This window comes from Kogia breviceps, chromosome 10, assembly GCF_026419965.1.
Source record: "Kogia breviceps isolate mKogBre1 chromosome 10, mKogBre1 haplotype 1, whole genome shotgun sequence".
In the NCBI taxonomy this organism is placed as follows: Eukaryota; Metazoa; Chordata; class Mammalia; order Artiodactyla; family Physeteridae; genus Kogia; species Kogia breviceps.
The window spans coordinates 8486572-8503398 of NC_081319.1; the positions used below are offsets into that span (position 1 = coordinate 8486572).

The following is a 16827-nucleotide window of genomic DNA, read 5'->3' on the forward strand; positions in this document are numbered from 1 at the left end:
CATTATTTGGTTCTTCTCTTACCGTCATGTAAAACACATTGCACTGGACTCAAGTTTACATGGGCAGGAACCAAAACTTTCTTATTCATTGCCTTGTACTGACTGCTCAGCACATAATAGGTACTAAATAAATATCTGCTAAATGAAGGAATGGGTGACTATGACCCTGTCTTATAAGCAAGACATCCAAGAGGCCTTGGTGAGGGTAAGTGCCTGGGTCATATCACCCAGCTGGGGTCAACGAGTGGTGTCAGCAAAGGGGAGGGCTGCCCTTGGGGTGTGTGCCCCAACCACACACCCAAGGAAAATTGTTGCCATTGTCATGATTTTTGCAGATGATGTGACCAGAGTCTATTTATGGCCAGGTCTAAGTTTAGCTACAAAGAGAAGGTCCTGCAGTCTGATACCTTAGAAGCCACCTGTGACGTCAGTAAGCTGAACTTCATCTTCCACATTCTAGCACTTAACTACCTATGGGATTTCTGCACTGGGCTGATGAGAGGGCATACCAATAAGAGCAGGAGGCAATATTATTTTCAGAACGTACCATGCATCCAGGCACTTTACCTGCTTTATCTCATTAGACTCCTGCTTAAATATAGCACTGTTATTAATTTTCTTTCTCAGATGAGGAACTAGAGGTCCAGAGAGGATAAGCAACTTGGTTGCAGACCTAGAAAATGTCAGAACTACGTGTCACATCTAGATCTCCATGCTTGCAAAGGCTGTATGTTTAGCCACTTCTCAAAATGGCCTCTGAACCATGTGGCCAAAGCTACATTCACAGCCAAAATGTTCACCTGACCTTCTGAACTTTGAAGGTATGAGGGTGACATGAAATCAGGGTACCATGGCCATGGAAGTGATGGAAGAGAGAAGATACCCTTTTCTCCTTCACTCTTAAAAGATGCTGTGAGTCAGTGCATCTCTGCTATGTCACATGTAAATTTTGGATGTGACATATTCCCCCCATGTCCCATCTGCCACATGAAGGGACTGACCAAGCAGATCACTAGATTTGTCTCAGCTCTTTTATATAATGATTCCTTCACATTTTCTCCAAAGATTAATTTTAGGGACCCCATGTTTTAAAATAGGAGGAGGAAAAACAATCAGTCCATACACATATCATGTGGATTTGAAACAGCTGCCATGGGCTGGACCGTGGCACTAACTTTGTCCTTCAAAAGTGTGACTTGCCAAAAACAGCCTTTGGTTTCTTCTCCCTCGGCAATCTTATTTCCTTTTAAAGCATGTCCTGGTGGGGGCTTGGGCTGTTTTGCTTGGTCCTGATTCCCGTGTTATTGGGTAGACCGTGAGTCAGGCTGACCAGGCATGTGGAGATACACATTCCAGAGGCCAAGCTTATCCCCAGGATAGAATTTCCTGGAAGCTCTGGAACTTGGATCTCTAGGATTTTTTTTTTTTGTCAAGTATCATTGCTTCTTCAGTAATTTCTGGATAATATTATATGATTCTTTAGATTGTCTCTCTATCAGCCTTCTCTCTAGACAGTTCTATCAGACTTCTAGAAACCCAGGAAGGGAGAACTCTAGAAAGTCTTTCTTCTCTACCTGGGAAATAGCTTTGACTTGGTGTGGGTGATGGTATACACCTGGCCGTGGCCAAGAACTATCAGAGAGGCACAGATGCCTGGTAACCTGTGGCAAATGCTGGACCCTTCCTGAATCGCACTATCAATGTGTGGGAAGACCTTGATGTCTGTGTGAAGCCTGTAGTAATACCCCTAGTCGTTCTCCACCAGATTTCTGCTTCTGATGAAAGCCTTCTGGTTTCTTCCTGTAGTGGAAAGAGCTTCAGTTCGGGAATCACAGTAGACCGGGTATGAGTTCTTAACTTGTCATCATATGATCTTAGGCAAGTCATTTACACTCTTAGCGTTAACTGACTCATGTGTAAAAAGGATATTAATATTGCACAGTAGTCCTAAAGGCTAAGAGAGATAGGATGTGAGAAAACATCAAGCATCCTGAGTGTACTCAAAAGACATCTTTCCTTCCTTCCTTGTGCCTTTCCCCAAACTTGTCCATCCTAACAGAGAACCGATGAGTCTTCCTGCAGATCCTTAGGGGACAAGAGTCTAAATGGATGATGAAAGTAAGACCAGCACATCCTTTCTGAGAAAACATGTAAACACTTCTCATATAAAAGAGCAGACAGTGAGCAATATTTAGGCTTAGATACCAAATACAAGTTTCTGCCACTAAAAGAGTCTTGGTCCACATAGGAGACCTGACTTCTTGTTTCACTCTTTCTAGAAAAGCTATCTAGACAGCATTTCTGGAGCATCTGCAGATCTGTGCCATGGATACGTGCTCAGCTCCCAGAATGGGTTCAGGATAGGCCCAATGTTGCATGTGAAGTTAAGGAAATGGTTCGATCTTGAGGGTCTCCTGTACAAGTAGCTGGTGGCCCTGCACCTGGTGAAGTCACGGCAGCTGCCAGCCAAATCCTCTTCCTATTAGCAAATGAAAGGGAAGAGGGAGATATTTCCAAACAAAGCCACTTAGAGAGCAGCAGCTCTCTCTTCTTTCTGGAGGTCCCGAAAAGCTGTTCCCCAATTCTGCTTTCAGCGGAACTGAGTTTTAGTCCTGTTTTCCCATAATCATGTGTTATTTGGGAGACAGTGTGGTATCCAGGAAAGGTCAGTGGACTGCAGGGGGAACGAAGTCCAGTTCTCATGCAAGGTCGGCCACTTCCTAGGAAAAGTGACCTATCCGAAGTCACCGCTAAGTGCCTGCAGTTACTGTGATGACTCGACCCCCGCCCCAGCCAGAAAACTTTTCTTATGATACATATTTAAATGGTGTCGGATGAACACTGGGGAGATAAGAACTCCCAGGGTCAGTGCTTATCAGGACAGATTTCCACTTTATTATACAGACACTATTTTGAAATGTGCAAGTTGGAAGGAAAGATTCTCCTTGCCAAAGGCAAATGGAATACGTCTTGTGGAGCCCAGATGACCCTAGTGGGTGGGTTACAGGAGGAACTATTCCCTGACTTCTCTGCTCCTGACTTACCCTCACCGGAAGTAGCAGGAGCAGGGGTGGGAAAGGAAGATGCACATGTGAGTCTGTGCACCTGTCCCTCCTTCCTGGTCCCCAGGCCTTTGCTGAATCTAGCCCATTCCTTTTCTCCCTCGTCACCTTTAGTCAGTTAACCTGGAGAGAAGATCAAACTATGGGGAGATCCGTAGGGGATACCACGGGATCCAGAGGGGAATACCCAAGTCATGTGCCCCTGTCCTGCCTGTAGAACTGTTGGTAAGCCCTGGGCCGGGAGAAGGGCTCGGAGCTGAGATGGCTTAGAATAAAGCCGAGAGATGATCTGCGAGGTACCTTTCCCTGCCTTCCACCACCTCAGGGGGTGGATGCATTGGTGAAAATCAGCTGTCAACTGCAACCCCATATATTCGGACGTGTCGGCACAACATGAAAAGAATCTGCAATTTACAAGCAGTGGCTTCAGCATCTGTCTGGGGAGATCTTTAAGAAGGACTTGGATAATTTTTCTTTGTTTGTTTGTTTGTTTCTTCCTTCCTTCCTTCTTTCTTTCTTTCCTTCTTTCTCTCTCTCTCTCTTTCTTTCTCTTTCTTTTTTCTCTTTTTTAAAATATGGCTCTCTTTGGGCCAAGTTGCTTATACACCTATGGGCACGTATCCAATGGCTTGGCTATTCAAGTCTTTAAGTGACAGCTTAATATATTTCTAAGATGGAGGGAGCCAAGGACAATTCTCGAGGAGCCGTGTTGATGTTGGATCGGCTTGCCCAGGCAGTGTGCCAGCAGTTTTGCACGCGGCAGGAACTGGAGGTGAAAGCAGGAAGGGCTGAGTATGGAGGGGAGGGCAGAGCTGGAGGACGGGAAAGCCAAGAGGGACGTGATGTGGAGAAGCGTGGAGGGAGACGCCCAGCTGAACCTGGCAATGCACTAGGACGAACCATTTTTTCACGCTCCTCCGACATGGTGCTGAGGGGTGAGACATAGAGCCCTCCAGAGCCGGTCCACTGGCAGACTCACAGTCAGCAGTGAACATGCTCTCTGATCTTTTTGTTGTAGTCCTTTCCAAACTCCTGCAAATGGCTCTTTGGCAGCCAAGGGGCCTGTATTCCTACAGAGCCTAATGGGCCCTGGCCCACCTTCTGAGCAATCTCAGAGAAGGGGCTTTGACCTCTCTGGGTCTCAGTTTCCTAATCTATAAAGTGAAAAGAGCACCATGCCTGCCTGCTTCCAGGCCTAGCATTCCAGCACTTCAGAGTGAAATAATGCTCAGTGACTGATGATCTCTGTTGTGTAAGCAGATTTTGTATCTGTTGGGCTAGAATGAAGACAAGGTCATCGGTCGACCGTTCTAGGTTTTCCAGGCTGGGCAGCTGGCTTTCGCTCAGCCGAATGAAAATTAGTTACTCGTCAGATGGGCCAGTCAGCTGAAGAAAAAAAAGCACTGTCCTTCATTCACCAAAAGACTCCTTTCAGCAATCACACACGCACTGAAATACACAACCACCACTGACAATAACAGTGGCTAAATCTGTCTGCGCTCGTGTGCTGAGCCCTTTGTATGCATCAGCTCATTTCATGGTCACGGACCCCTTGGGAGGGAGATGCTTTTAGTGTCTGTTAAGTTTCAGATGACCACGCAGACTCAGAAGTTAATCAGCTTGCCCAAGAGCACACAGCGAGTAAGTGGCGGAGCTGGGATTTTGAACCCAGATCTGGTTACAAGAATACTAACAGCTTGATAAACAAGAGAAGAACACATCCACAGTGGTGGTTGATTCCACCAAGAGAAATGGCATTTGGCCTTCCAGGCTTTTTGTTACCAGGGTATGGTGGCTAGTTCCTGACTCTCAGGGAAACTCTCCATGCTAGGAAACCTCTTTCCCAGTTGAAAAACACATCGTGACCCAAGAGCCGCCAACGGGAGCATCCGAATCAGCACAGATGAGAGGACGTAGGGAACTATTTCTACACCCTGCCACGAACTATGGATGTGACCCACGGCCAGTGCCCCTGTCTGCCCGGAAGTGGATAGATGGTCTCAAAGGCTACTACAGGTTTGGGATTGTATGTTCTCTCTCTCGAAGACTTTTTTTCTGACTTTCCAGCTGCTAGGGATTCCCTGCAGCGCCCAACCCTTTGGGGGCAGGGCAGTGGAGTCAGCTTGTAGGCCATTTGAAATCATTTCTCATTTTGTAAATAGGTCCCTTGAAGCTCTAAGGGGCTGTGAAGTTGTTTCAAAATGCCTAAGTGTGATTATGCCTCCCGAAGCCAAACGTTAGAGAACCCTCCACTGTTGCAGATTTTAAAAGTAAGTTATGCAATAGAAGTTTTGCAGCATGCTGTTGATGTGACCCAGTGTTTAATCACCGCTGTACAGCTCAGCAAGTACAAGCTTATACAAAAGCAAGTGGAGCTTTCCCCACATTCCCTTCCCTTCCCTTCCCTTGACTTTCTGAGCTGATGACATGGATTAATCAACCAAATGGTGATCCTCCTCCTGACTCTCACAGTCCCGAAGGGTAAAAAATATCCACCCTTTCATCTCTACCCACCACATTCTTTCGCTAAGCCTGTAACTGGATCTAAATGGAAAGTAAACGCTTTGCAGGCCAAGGAAGTTGGCACTAGAGGGTGACAGGTAGGAGACTGTGTTCCACCTCTAATCCGGATAATCACACTCTCCATGCAAAGGAAAATAAAAGCAAGCCTTCCTCCCAGTGGTGGCTGGGGCTTGTGCTGAGGGAGGGGTGTTCCCTGGATCCTGTTTTCCTTCACCCACTAACCGTCCACTCGCTTGTAGTAAAACCACCCCGAACCATTGATTCTCCAGTGGACAGTGAGACGCTGCCCCTTTCGCTCTGAACTCTTTTTACCTTGGCTGAATTCGGGGAGGCAGTTCAGACACACAGATATCCCGGTTGCCGCCACAAGTTAGAAAACAATAACGCACAAATTGTACCGTCCGAGAACACCGTGGTCTTAGCCCGTTCACTTGTAGTTGATTGAGTCCTGCTGTGCATGGCACGCTGCGTCAGGACAGCGATGAGCGAGAAAGGTTTGTCCTCCAGGAGTTTAGAAAGGTGGGTAGAGAAGTGAGAGCAGTGTGTGCGTGGCTCACTAGTGGGTAGAAATTACCAGGTATCTTATGAAGGTATAACATGCTGTGAGAATTCCAAAGGAGGAGAGATGACTGGATTCTGCAGATAGTCTGGCAAATGCAGTGGGGGCAGGTACATTCCAGAGAGATGCCCTGATGAAGTCTGCCCTGGTGTACACATTCAGAAGGATCTGATGCCCTCTGTGTATGCGAGTCTGGGGCAGGCCAGCCATGCAGTGGCGTAGCTGTAAATGAGATGTGTGAATCCTGCACCTCTAAGTGGCTGGCTCGCATTTTGATTCTGACATAGTTTTTTTTTTTTTTTTTTCCCCCTCTCATTCTACCCCTGCACTCCCCCCCCCCACCCCCCGACACCTCCGGTAATGGCAAATGTCTAAAGAGGACTTTGCCCTGCAAGACCAAGTTCTCTTTGGGAGATGACCCTACAGGGTACCATCGCTGTTACTGCTTCTCTGAGGGAGGTGAGACTTATCCTCCCCCCATGGGAAACAAGGGAACTGAGGCTCAGAAAAGGGACTCGGTCATTGTGATGCAGCTGGAAAGTGGCAGGGCTGGGGTTTCGATGTCTAAGGTTTTCCTTAGGCTCTGCTGCCTGCTGGGAGCAACTGTCTGTGACCCTGGGCCTCAGTTTCTCCACCGGTCTAGGCTGTCTCTAGGCTTCCTTCCAGCTCACAGGTCCTCTAAGCCTCCGGTCTGCTGTGCCCCCCTCAACTGCCTGCAGGTACGTAACTGGTGCTGGTTGGAGCTAGGGCACAGCTGCAGGCCCCTCAGGCAGTAATTCCCCCGTGACCTTCTGGGCTCCCGGCCAGCCCTTCTTGAAAGGGAAACGTGCAGACCCTGGGGACAGAAATTAGTTCCCGTGTGCTGGAATTGCTGCCAATGCCAATATAACCAACTAAAGAAACTCGTTTCTCTCTCTCTCTGTGTGTCTGTGTGTGAGTCTGAAAAACACAAAACGCTAGGATGACAGCAAAAAGGGAGATTCCTTGTAAGTAAATGTAACCTCCTCCCCAGACCTTCACCTCAATCACAGGAGGGGGAAGGTAGGGTCTTTTCCCCCATACAGACCGAATTACCATTTCAGAAAAAGGTTTACCTTATTTAAATTTTAATTAGCATCATCAGAGAACTAAGATCCTTGGCAAAAACTTTACACGACGGCCTTTAAGAGTAAAATTTGGGGTGTGTGCCTGTTAGCTCAAACATGTATTCCCAGCTTTTCTATTTTCTGTTAAGTCTCGGAATTTAATGAATTTCCTTCTCCTTACTTCTAGGTAAGCCGCCTCAAACACAGAGGAGAGGAAAACTGGGAAAGAAAGAATCTGGGTAAGTACAGACAGATCGCAGCTCACCTTCTGAACTCCTGGGTTGAGGTCCTTGGCCACCTTTGCCATCCTCTTCTGGGGTGGACAAACAGCGCCTGGCTTCTCAGGCAGAGGCGCGACGGCGCGCAGCGGGGACAGCGGTGGCTGAATGGCCAGGATCGCTGGCCCAGGGCGAGCTCTGCTCGCAGCCCGGCGCGGCGGGGCCCTTTAATTGGAGAGCGGGACTCCCTCTAAAACCTCGCCAGCCAATCGGCGCGGGCGCTCGCGCTTGGCCAGCCAATCCCAGCGCGCGGCTCCCCCCTCCCTTCGGTTGGTCTGGGCCAGGCCGGGAGGGTGCAGCAGAGTGAGCGCTGCCCTTACGTCAGTGCGGCCGCGGCCGCGGCCCCGGCCCCTGCCTGCCGGGGCGGCGCACATCTGTCCCTGAGCGGTAGGAATCCGTCCCCACGCCCTTCTCCTTTAAAGGACAATGGGCAGAGGGTGGGGCGGGCCTCCGGGCCCCGCGATCCATTCAGGTCAAAAGGGAGAGTGATCAAACAGGAAGGCTCGGGTATTTTTAGTGAGCTGGGTCCAAAAATAAATGCTGAGCTGTGTTCCCCTCACCACCCTTTCTGCCTTGTCGTAGAGGAGTGGGCAGGTGGTATGCAGCAGCTTTGACTAAGCTGGCTAGCTTTTCCCAAACCTGGGCGAGTTTTCCAATCATCGGAGAGGAGATGAGATTGCAGTGAGTTGGGATTTGTGTTTCAAACGTAATGTTTGTAAAGTATTAATCTGCCTTTTATATAACTTGCTTTCGTGTCAATCCTCCGCATTCGGGGAGGAAGAGAACACTGTCCTGATTTTATAAGCGGCAGCGTGTACATCTTCACTCCTGGAGTCCTATTTTCTCATTGTTATCTAATAATTATCTCAGGTATTGCTATTGCTACCATGATAATGATGATGATTGTCACTCCCATTTAAGAGATGAGGGAACAGGATCAGAGAGGGTCACTGGGCCAAAGGTGAACTCTTCAGCAAGGCTTTAACCTGAGAGAGGGAGCGTGAGAGCTCGCTCATCTGGGGAGAAGGGACACAGGATAACAAGCCATAAACCAGGAAATTCATATATTTTAGATTAATTGAGTCACGGAGGTCTGGACAAGCAAGAATCCATCTGTGGATTTCTCACATCCTTGGGAGGAAGTCTCTTGCAACATCTAACATCACAAGTCCTAGAAGACAAAATCGGCCAGGTCTCACTGTGTCACGCTGTCTGCCTATAATCCACAGCTATTAAGCCAGTTCCACAGACCTGGGTTCCCAGAGCCATTTTCCCAGCCTAGACAGAGGATTAAACACAGCCCGTTTTCACCTTTTTCCCAGACAGGAGAGTACTCTGTCATGAGGTTTTCATCCTGTAACCCACATTGGCAGTGCCCCCCTGCTGGAAACCAGGGCTCAAGTGGGCTAAAATAAAACCCAGTTGCAAGGAGAATGCAGGGTGGTTTCAAAGTACATCGTGTGGGACTGCTGTGAGGGCACAGGGAAGCTGCAGGTCACATTCTAGGGCTTTTTCTCTTTTTGGAGACGCTTTCCTCCTTAAAGCCTCCTCCAGTTTGGTTCTTAACACATCATCGTCCTCAGCGATCCCGAGTCTTGACCCATGATCCCAAGTTGTGGTTCTTTTTTCACATTCCTGGAAAGGGCTTTCTATCTATGACTCCTTTTTTTCCAAGACGCGGGATGATCTTTTTCTCCTTTCGTGGATTTCCGTTCTGATCGGTGTGTGTCTCACTTGCTCCCACCTGTAGCCCCGACACCTAGCCCATGATTGATGCTCAGAACACATCTGGGAAATGCATGGAGGTTGCGTTCTGGCTTTGAACCGGCAGTGAGCTGGCAAGGTGGGACTGGGAGAGATGGCTCAGTGCCACCCCTGGTCTGGTTCGTCCAAACTTCCTAGGTGGGCTGCATGATTAAACCAGGGTGTAAATTAACCGTGGCCAAAGGAAGCCTGGACTGGGAGAGGTTTCCACGTGAATAGCCCTTTCAGTAGCAAATCCTAGAAACAATGGTGTTGAACTGGGATGTCCTGCCAGAAGCCTTTAGACTGTGGGAACAGAAGCCAGGAGAATAACAAAGGCAAGCTTTATCCCTTGCAAGCTAGGCAGAAGCCTACCCAGTGAAGTCATTTCCCACTCTCAGCCACCCTCCCTGCCCCATTTTGAGAAATCATTGTTCCATGGAATAATTTGACTTTTATGAACTGTAACACCGTTTAGCTCCAAACAAGACGGTCTTCCCCTCTTCTTATTTTTACCCTTGGCTACAGTTTCAATGAAGGAAGCAGGTATTGTGGCTCTTTCTCACAATATGAGTATCAGAAGCTCCTGCTTGGGGGCTTCCCTGGTGCCGCAGTGGTTAAGAATCCGCCTGCCAAGGCAGGGGACACGGGTCCAAGCCCTGGTCTGGGAACACCCCACATGCCACGGAGCACCTGAGCCCTCGTGCCACAGCTGCTGAGCCTGTGCTCTGGAGCCCAGGAGCCACGACTACTGAAGCCCGTGCGCCTAGAGCCCGTGCTCCACAAGAGAGGCCACTGCAGTGAGAGGCACGTGCACCGCAGCGAAGAGGGGCCCCTGCTCGCCACAGCTTGAGAAAGCCCGCACGCGGCAACGAAGACCCAACACAGCCAAAAATAAATAAATGAATTAATTTTTAAAAAAAATAAATAAAGAAGCAACTGCTTGGATGGCCTTGTCTCTCCTTTCTGGAAAAGAACCCGTTGCACTCAGAAAGCTGCTCCCTGCTTCCTTTAGTGCTTAGTCTGTCCTCGGCTGAGGATGCTGACTCTGTCTCTTTAAATCCTACTCTCAAGCCAACTGTTCCAGGGGACCTGTAGTCAGAGTTTTGACTGGACACCTCGACAGAGTCTTATAATCCAGACTGTTCTGGAAAATGGAGGCAATAGGGCCCCTTGTATCTCTGCCTCACTCCATCTCTGGGGTCCTTTTGCTTCTCTTTGGGAGAAAATGGGATATCTCTTCCAGGTTGGAACAGCAAAGAGATCTGATTTCCCCAAGGTTCATTGCTTGGTGGGGCTGGGGCTTATTAGAAGCTTTATGCATCCATCAAGTAGTTTTGGGGGGCACCTGCCTTAAGCCAAGCCCTGTTTTAGGTGCTGGGGACACCCAGGTAAATAAAAGAATCCTTCCCCTTCAAGAATGTCTTGGTCTGATAAATATCACTGGGGCTTTTTGTTTCACAAAGCTCTTATCTTACCTGACCTTCAAGACAACCGTGGTATCGTTCTAATTATTCCATAATAATTCTAATTATATCTCTGGGAGAAAATGGAGATTTGGGACAGTCAAGGGCTCCATCCAAGGTCATACTCCAGCAGGTGGCAGAGGTGAAATTCCAACTCAGGGCTTTTAGCTCCAGACTGTGTCCTCTGAGTTATCACACTGACTCCTGTAGTGACTGTCAAGGATTGATGACAGGACAAGAGTCAGCATTCAGGGCAAGGTGATGGTGTCATTATCCTTGTCACTGGGTTTGTCCTAAGTGGGATTTTTTGACTCTGAGTTTCATGCTCTTTTCACTGTTCATTCATGCATTCAACAAACGTTGAGCTGAGAACTCTAATAGGTGAGGCCCTGAGCTGTAGATGTGACATGGACTGAATAAGACCGGAAAGGTTCCTGCCCTCATACAGCTTCTATTCTGGTTGGGGGAGACTGGCATGGAACAGGTGAACAGATCATTAGATGAACGAACTAAGAATGGCAATGAGGGCCTCAGGGGAAAAAAATGGAGGAGTGAGTCACTGGATGTGTGGTCCCTTGAGATCAGGTGGTCCAGGAAGGCCTGACTGAGGAGGTGATGTGTGAGATGAAATCTAAAGAGGGAGTTCGAGTCAGCATGGCGATGAGCAGAGTTGCCACAGAAAGAACATTCCAGAAGGATGGAGTCATGAGTGCTAGGACCCTAAGGTGGGCATGGGCTTGATGTGTCTGAGGGATCATAGGGTCATTACAGTTGGAGAGTAATGAGGGACAAGGAGAATTTGTGAGGAGACCTTGTGGGAACTGGATCACCTTGGATTCTGATAGGGAGTTTAAATTTTTTTAAAAAATTTAATTTATTTGTTTATTTTTGGCTGCATTGGGTCTTCATTGCTGCACACGGGCTTTCTCTAGTTGCAGTGAGTCGGGGCTACTCTTAGTTGCGGTGCCCGGGCTTCTCATTGCGGCGGCTTCTCTTGTTGTGGAGCACGGGCTCTAGGCACAAGGGCTTCAGTAGTTGTGGCACGAGGGCTCAGTAGTTGTGGCTCGCATGCTCTAGAGTGCAGGCTCAGTAGTTGAGGAGCACGGGCTTAGTTGCTCCACAGCATGTGAGATCCTCCTGGACCAGGGCTTGAACCCGTGTCCCCTGTGTTGGCAGGTAGATTCTTAACCACTGCACCAGCAGGGAAGTCCCAAGGAATTTAAATTTTTTTCTGAGGACAGTAGGAAACTATAGATCAGTGCTTTCCCACTGAGATATAATGTGAGTTCATATATCATTAAAATTTTTCTAATAGCCGCATTAAAAAAGAGTTATAAAAAGGTAAACTTTATTTTATTTAATCCCATGTATCTGAAATGGTGTCATATCCACTTGTGAATGATATAAAACATTATTGAGATGTTTTATATTCTTTTTTTGTGCTACATCTTTGAAACAAACCTGGTGCGTGTTTTATACTTACAGGGCATCTCAGCTAAGGTCAGCTACTTTGCAAATGCTTAATAGCTGTGCTTGGCCAGTGGCTACCACACTGGACAGGGTGTTATAGAGCTTTAAGTAGGGAAGTTGCAGTATCTGATTTGCTAGTTAACGCACAGCAAGGACACCCAGGAGCTTCTAATAGAAACCCAGTTGGTAACTAACAACCCTTGATTATCAGAGCGTGAGGCTGAGGGGCTGGGAACCCATAACTGAGTTTCTGGCCTCGTAGGTGCGTTTCAAGCATTGAGCTGGGAGGGTAAAGTGATTTCCTCAAAGTAAGAGAGCTTTCAAGAGGCCAAGCAAAACCTGGAACCCAGATCTTTTAGTTCCATGCCAATTTAGAAAATCCCCTATCATCATGGCTCGCAAAGATGATGTTCTCACTGTTATAATGTAGCAAATGTGGCTCAGTTGTTTTAATATGCAAACATGCACGACGGCTTCTATTTGGTTATGATTTTCCTTAACATGTTGTTTTCATTAAAAACACCCAACGCTTAAGAGTAGGTAGATATCAATAATCCGTGAACCACATAGTATATTTTAATGTGTATTAATTGATATAAATATACCATGAACTACATCATATATTTTAATATGTATCAGCTTGGACCATCATTTGTACCATATATATGTGACGTGTTCATGACTTGAATTTTTTGGTTCCTTTCCTGCCATGCTTACAGTAACTTTAATTTTAGAATAACTATCTAACTTTCTCCAGATTTTTGGATGGACTGACTTCTAGATCGAGAAAGGCTTTGCCTGTAAGGCCAAAGCATCTGGATGAAAACAAAACATGATTCTTGGACCCAGCTATTCTCCTGCCTTAGAGCCTGTCTTTGACAGGGACAGTGAAACGCACAAGAAGATCTGTCCATTGCGAAGGAGCACTGGGTCACGAGTCCAGAGCCCTGCATTTGATTCTAGCTCTGCTGAAAGCGGTGTGGCTGCTGTCATCCACAAGGCCACTTGCAACTCAAATTTGTCATTAGTTCCTGGGAGCACGTGATCAATTTCCTCTGAACATCAGATATGTATTGCACCTGACGATGCGATGGAACCTTTCCCTTCTTTGCCAGGTTGACAAGGGAGTGGAAGGAGCACGAGATTGAGACCCAGTAAATCTCCGTGTGTGTTTCAGCTTCATCACGCGGGGGTGAGCTCAGTGATTTGGGCAGTATATTTAAGAGTCTCTGACTCCTAGAAAAAAAGGAGGATAACAATATTTATTCCTCTTGCCATACAAGGTATATCCATATGTTCATCTGTAACTATCTGCAGTGTCAGAATTCTAAGATGCTGTCCAATGACCCAGGCCCTTATATAATCCCTTGCCCATGAGTGTGGGCGGTACCTAACTTGCTTCTAACGAACAGAATTGTGGCAAAGGTGATGGGATTCCGTTCCTGTGATGATGTTGAGTCTTATGGCCAAAGTGAAGGGAATTTGCAGATGTAATTCAGGTCCCTAATAGGGAGACTATCCTGCGTGGGCCTGACCTAATCAGGTGAGCTGTTCACAGGAGGAGCCAGAAGTCAGAGACTGAGGAAATCTCTACCTCCGTCCTGCTGGCCTTAAAGAAGTGAGCTGCCACGAGTTCCACGTCTGTAAGGAAGTGAATTCTGCCAACAACCACGTGGCAGGATGATAAATGAGTACCGTTCTAGGTTGCTAAATTCGTGGTAATTTATCACACAGTGTATTGAAAACCAACATACTGTCATCCTCCTCACTCTTGGATCTGGTTAAAAGATTTACTTCTCTGCTACTTCCTGGGGAGAAGATGTTTGGTACCTATTTTTAAAAGAAATACATCTGCTCCCCTCAATTCTTAACGCTCCCTGGGACAATAAGTTACATGAGTTGAGTGTGTCCTTTGGAAAGCAGCAGTTACTCTTACCAGCGAGAACTTTCTAGTTATGGTCCTGGAGGACTGAACCATATCCACATTTAATTTCCATAGGTGTAGTATTTACTGCTACCTTCCGCGTGTGTGTGTGTGTGTGTGTGTGTGTGTGTGTGTGTGTGTGTGTGTGCGCGCGTGTGTGCGCATGCGTACGTTTGTGTGCTCGCACGTATATTGTGTGCGTGCGCGCGCATGCGTTTATGTGCGCGCGTGCGTTTATGTGCGCGCATGCGTTTATGTGCGCACGTGCGTTTGTGTGCGCACGCGCGCATGTGTGCGTGGTAGGAAGGAAGTGAACAGGTGCTCGGTGTTTTCTCTGTGCCCGTCAGCATTTTACGTGGTTAAGCCGTAAGACCGCCCCAGGTGGTAGGTATTGTTAATCCTATTTACAAATGAGAAAATGAAGCTCCGCTGTGTTATGTGAGCTGCTCAAGCCTCAGGGCTAGTTGGGATCCAAACCCAACAGGGACCACTCAGGAGATGCCTGGCTTTGGGGTAGGAACTCAGCCTGGATGATGGCGTAGAGACAGGACTCCCGGCAGCTGGGCATCATTTGGGATGTTCCCTGTGACCCCTCCAGATCCCCCTTTCCCGTCGCCTCCAGCTCTGGGCCTGGGAAGCTGACCCACGTTCTCCATGCACAGCTCAGACAGCGCAGGAGGCCCCGGTGCGAGATGAGAGGTGGGTGTCTTTAATCTCCCCGCTTCTTCCCTGTTGGCCTGGGTTTTGGAGGTGGTCGTGTTCCTCCACCTGCGGCCACAGCTCCTGTCAGCCTGGGGACAGCTCTGCCCCTTCCGGCCAGGTGTGGTCCCTGCCTCTCGTGGTCGCTGGCCCCGGGACGCTTGCTCCTCCCAAGTGGGTTCATGGAACGGTGCTATTTTCTCCTTCATTGATTTGCCCTTTTGTTAAACTCCCTTCAGTTACCCCTTCGAGTGTTTGCAGCTAGCCCCCTGACCCATCCAGAAGCTGAAGTGGGCTTTAGAGAGGACCCCTTCCCTAGGTTGTGGAGATATGGGCTTCCGTGTGGTTTCTCATATTGTGTTTTTGGGTCTTGGCGTGTGAGTTAGTTAAAAGAATCTGAGGCTAAGCAATTAATTAGAATAGGAAAACCAGATAGAGATGCTAGGAAAAGCAAGACAGAAACTTGGCAGCCTTCTCTTGGGCAGATCTGCCGGCTGCTTTTGAGTCTCGAGGAGAAGACTGACCGTGGAGTGACTTCGGGCAGTGATGGTGACTTGAGGTCTCTCACTCCCTTGTGCCTCGGTCCCCTGGTTTCTGAAAATGGCGTGAGGGGTGAATGCGGGGCTGTGTGCAGCAGCTGGGTCTGGGCCCCGATGGCCCTTCCAAACGTGAAACATTCCCGTGCCATGCCCCAGCTAACAGGGTGCTAGTCTTGAGTCTTTGAGGATGAGGATTGCGCGTGAGACACTGGGGAACCCGGAGCAATTTGCTGAGTTGGACCCTCTTCCTAAACTGGAATCACTGTAGTTTGCTGACCTGCGTGGAGTTTGCAACCAAGCGGTAGCAAAATATTGATGCTTGTTGTGTTTGGCCTGGCACACTGGCACAAGGTGTTGATATGACTCACTAAGGAGAAAGGTGGGTGAATGGGATTAAGGGGCAAACGTGCAGCTCCGAGTTCCTAGCCTGAGAACGATTTTGATCTTGGGGGTAGGGGGGTCGTGGGAGGGGTGGACTAGCTAGCAGGGGGTGGGGTGGAGGATTTTCAGTGGCCTATCCAAGGGAGAATTCCCAGCTTCAAGGGATGTGCTCAGGATAATTGGGTCCAAGTGCCCTTTCTGAACTCCCATCGGCACAACTCTGCCAGACCCTGTCCCTGAGCGATTTCACTGCACCCTCCCAACAGCTTCCTGAGGTGGTGGTCTTGTCCCCCTTTTACAATAGAGCAAACTGAGCCCTAGGGACGTTACATAATTTCCCTGAGGTCACATAGCTGGTTGCAGAGCCTGAAATTGGACCCACATGTGTCAAACTCCAAAGATGGTATGAATAAAAACTACAAATCAACAGCTAAAGCAACAGCAACCATTTCTTGGGCTGTTCTCCATGTGTCAGGCTAAGTTCATCGCATTTGATTCCTACAGTGTAGGGTCTGAATCCCTAGCGTACATGTAAGAAGCATTTCAGCCCTCTGTGCCCGCAACACACACTTAAAACCTGTGGTGTGGTCCAGGGGCTTCCCTGGTGGTGCAGTGGTTGAGAATCCGCCTGCCGATGCAGGGGACACGGGTTCGTGCCCTGGTCCGGGAAGATCCCACATGCGGCGGAGCGGCTGGGCCGGTGAGTCATGGCCGCTGAGCCTGCGCGTCCGGAGCCTGTGCTCCGCAACGGGAGAGGCCACAACAGTGAGAGGCCCGCGTACCACAAAAAAAAAAAAAAAAAACCTGTGGTCCAGTTGTAGGTAACCCTCAACAAGCTAGTTATAGCAACTGTTTAGAGTAAAATCTATTTTAGAATAACTTTTAGACACCAGATAATGGGGAAAATCAAGCCTGTTCAACCCATCATGAAATCTCTAATGAGCGAGAGGTCGGGGGGAGCCTTGTAGCACCCCGGTTTCCCAGGAGAACTTAAGGAACAGAGAGGAGATAAAAATCAGTATAGTTGAAGCAGTCATTAACATCCTGTCTCGTCATCACGTTTTCCATTCTGTCTGCCATGTTGGCATTTTAGTTTTC

General features: G+C 48.3%; 1 protein-coding gene across 3 annotated transcripts in view; it reads right to left on the reverse strand.

The window, feature by feature from the left end:
* Window positions 1–7989, reverse strand: part of LMCD1 (LIM and cysteine rich domains 1) — a 60002-nt gene extending 52013 nt beyond the window's left edge. The window contains exon 1 of one of the 3 annotated variants that reach the window (XM_059077752.2): window positions 7495–7989. In XM_059077752.2, the coding sequence (XP_058933735.1) occupies window positions 7495–7536 (42 nt within the window). In that variant the 5' untranslated portion in view covers window positions 7537–7989. The remainder of the gene's footprint in view (window positions 1–7494) is intronic. The other 2 variants (XM_067043572.1, XM_067043573.1) reach the window with 2 other exon arrangements.
* Window positions 7990–16827: the final 8838 nt, after the last annotated feature.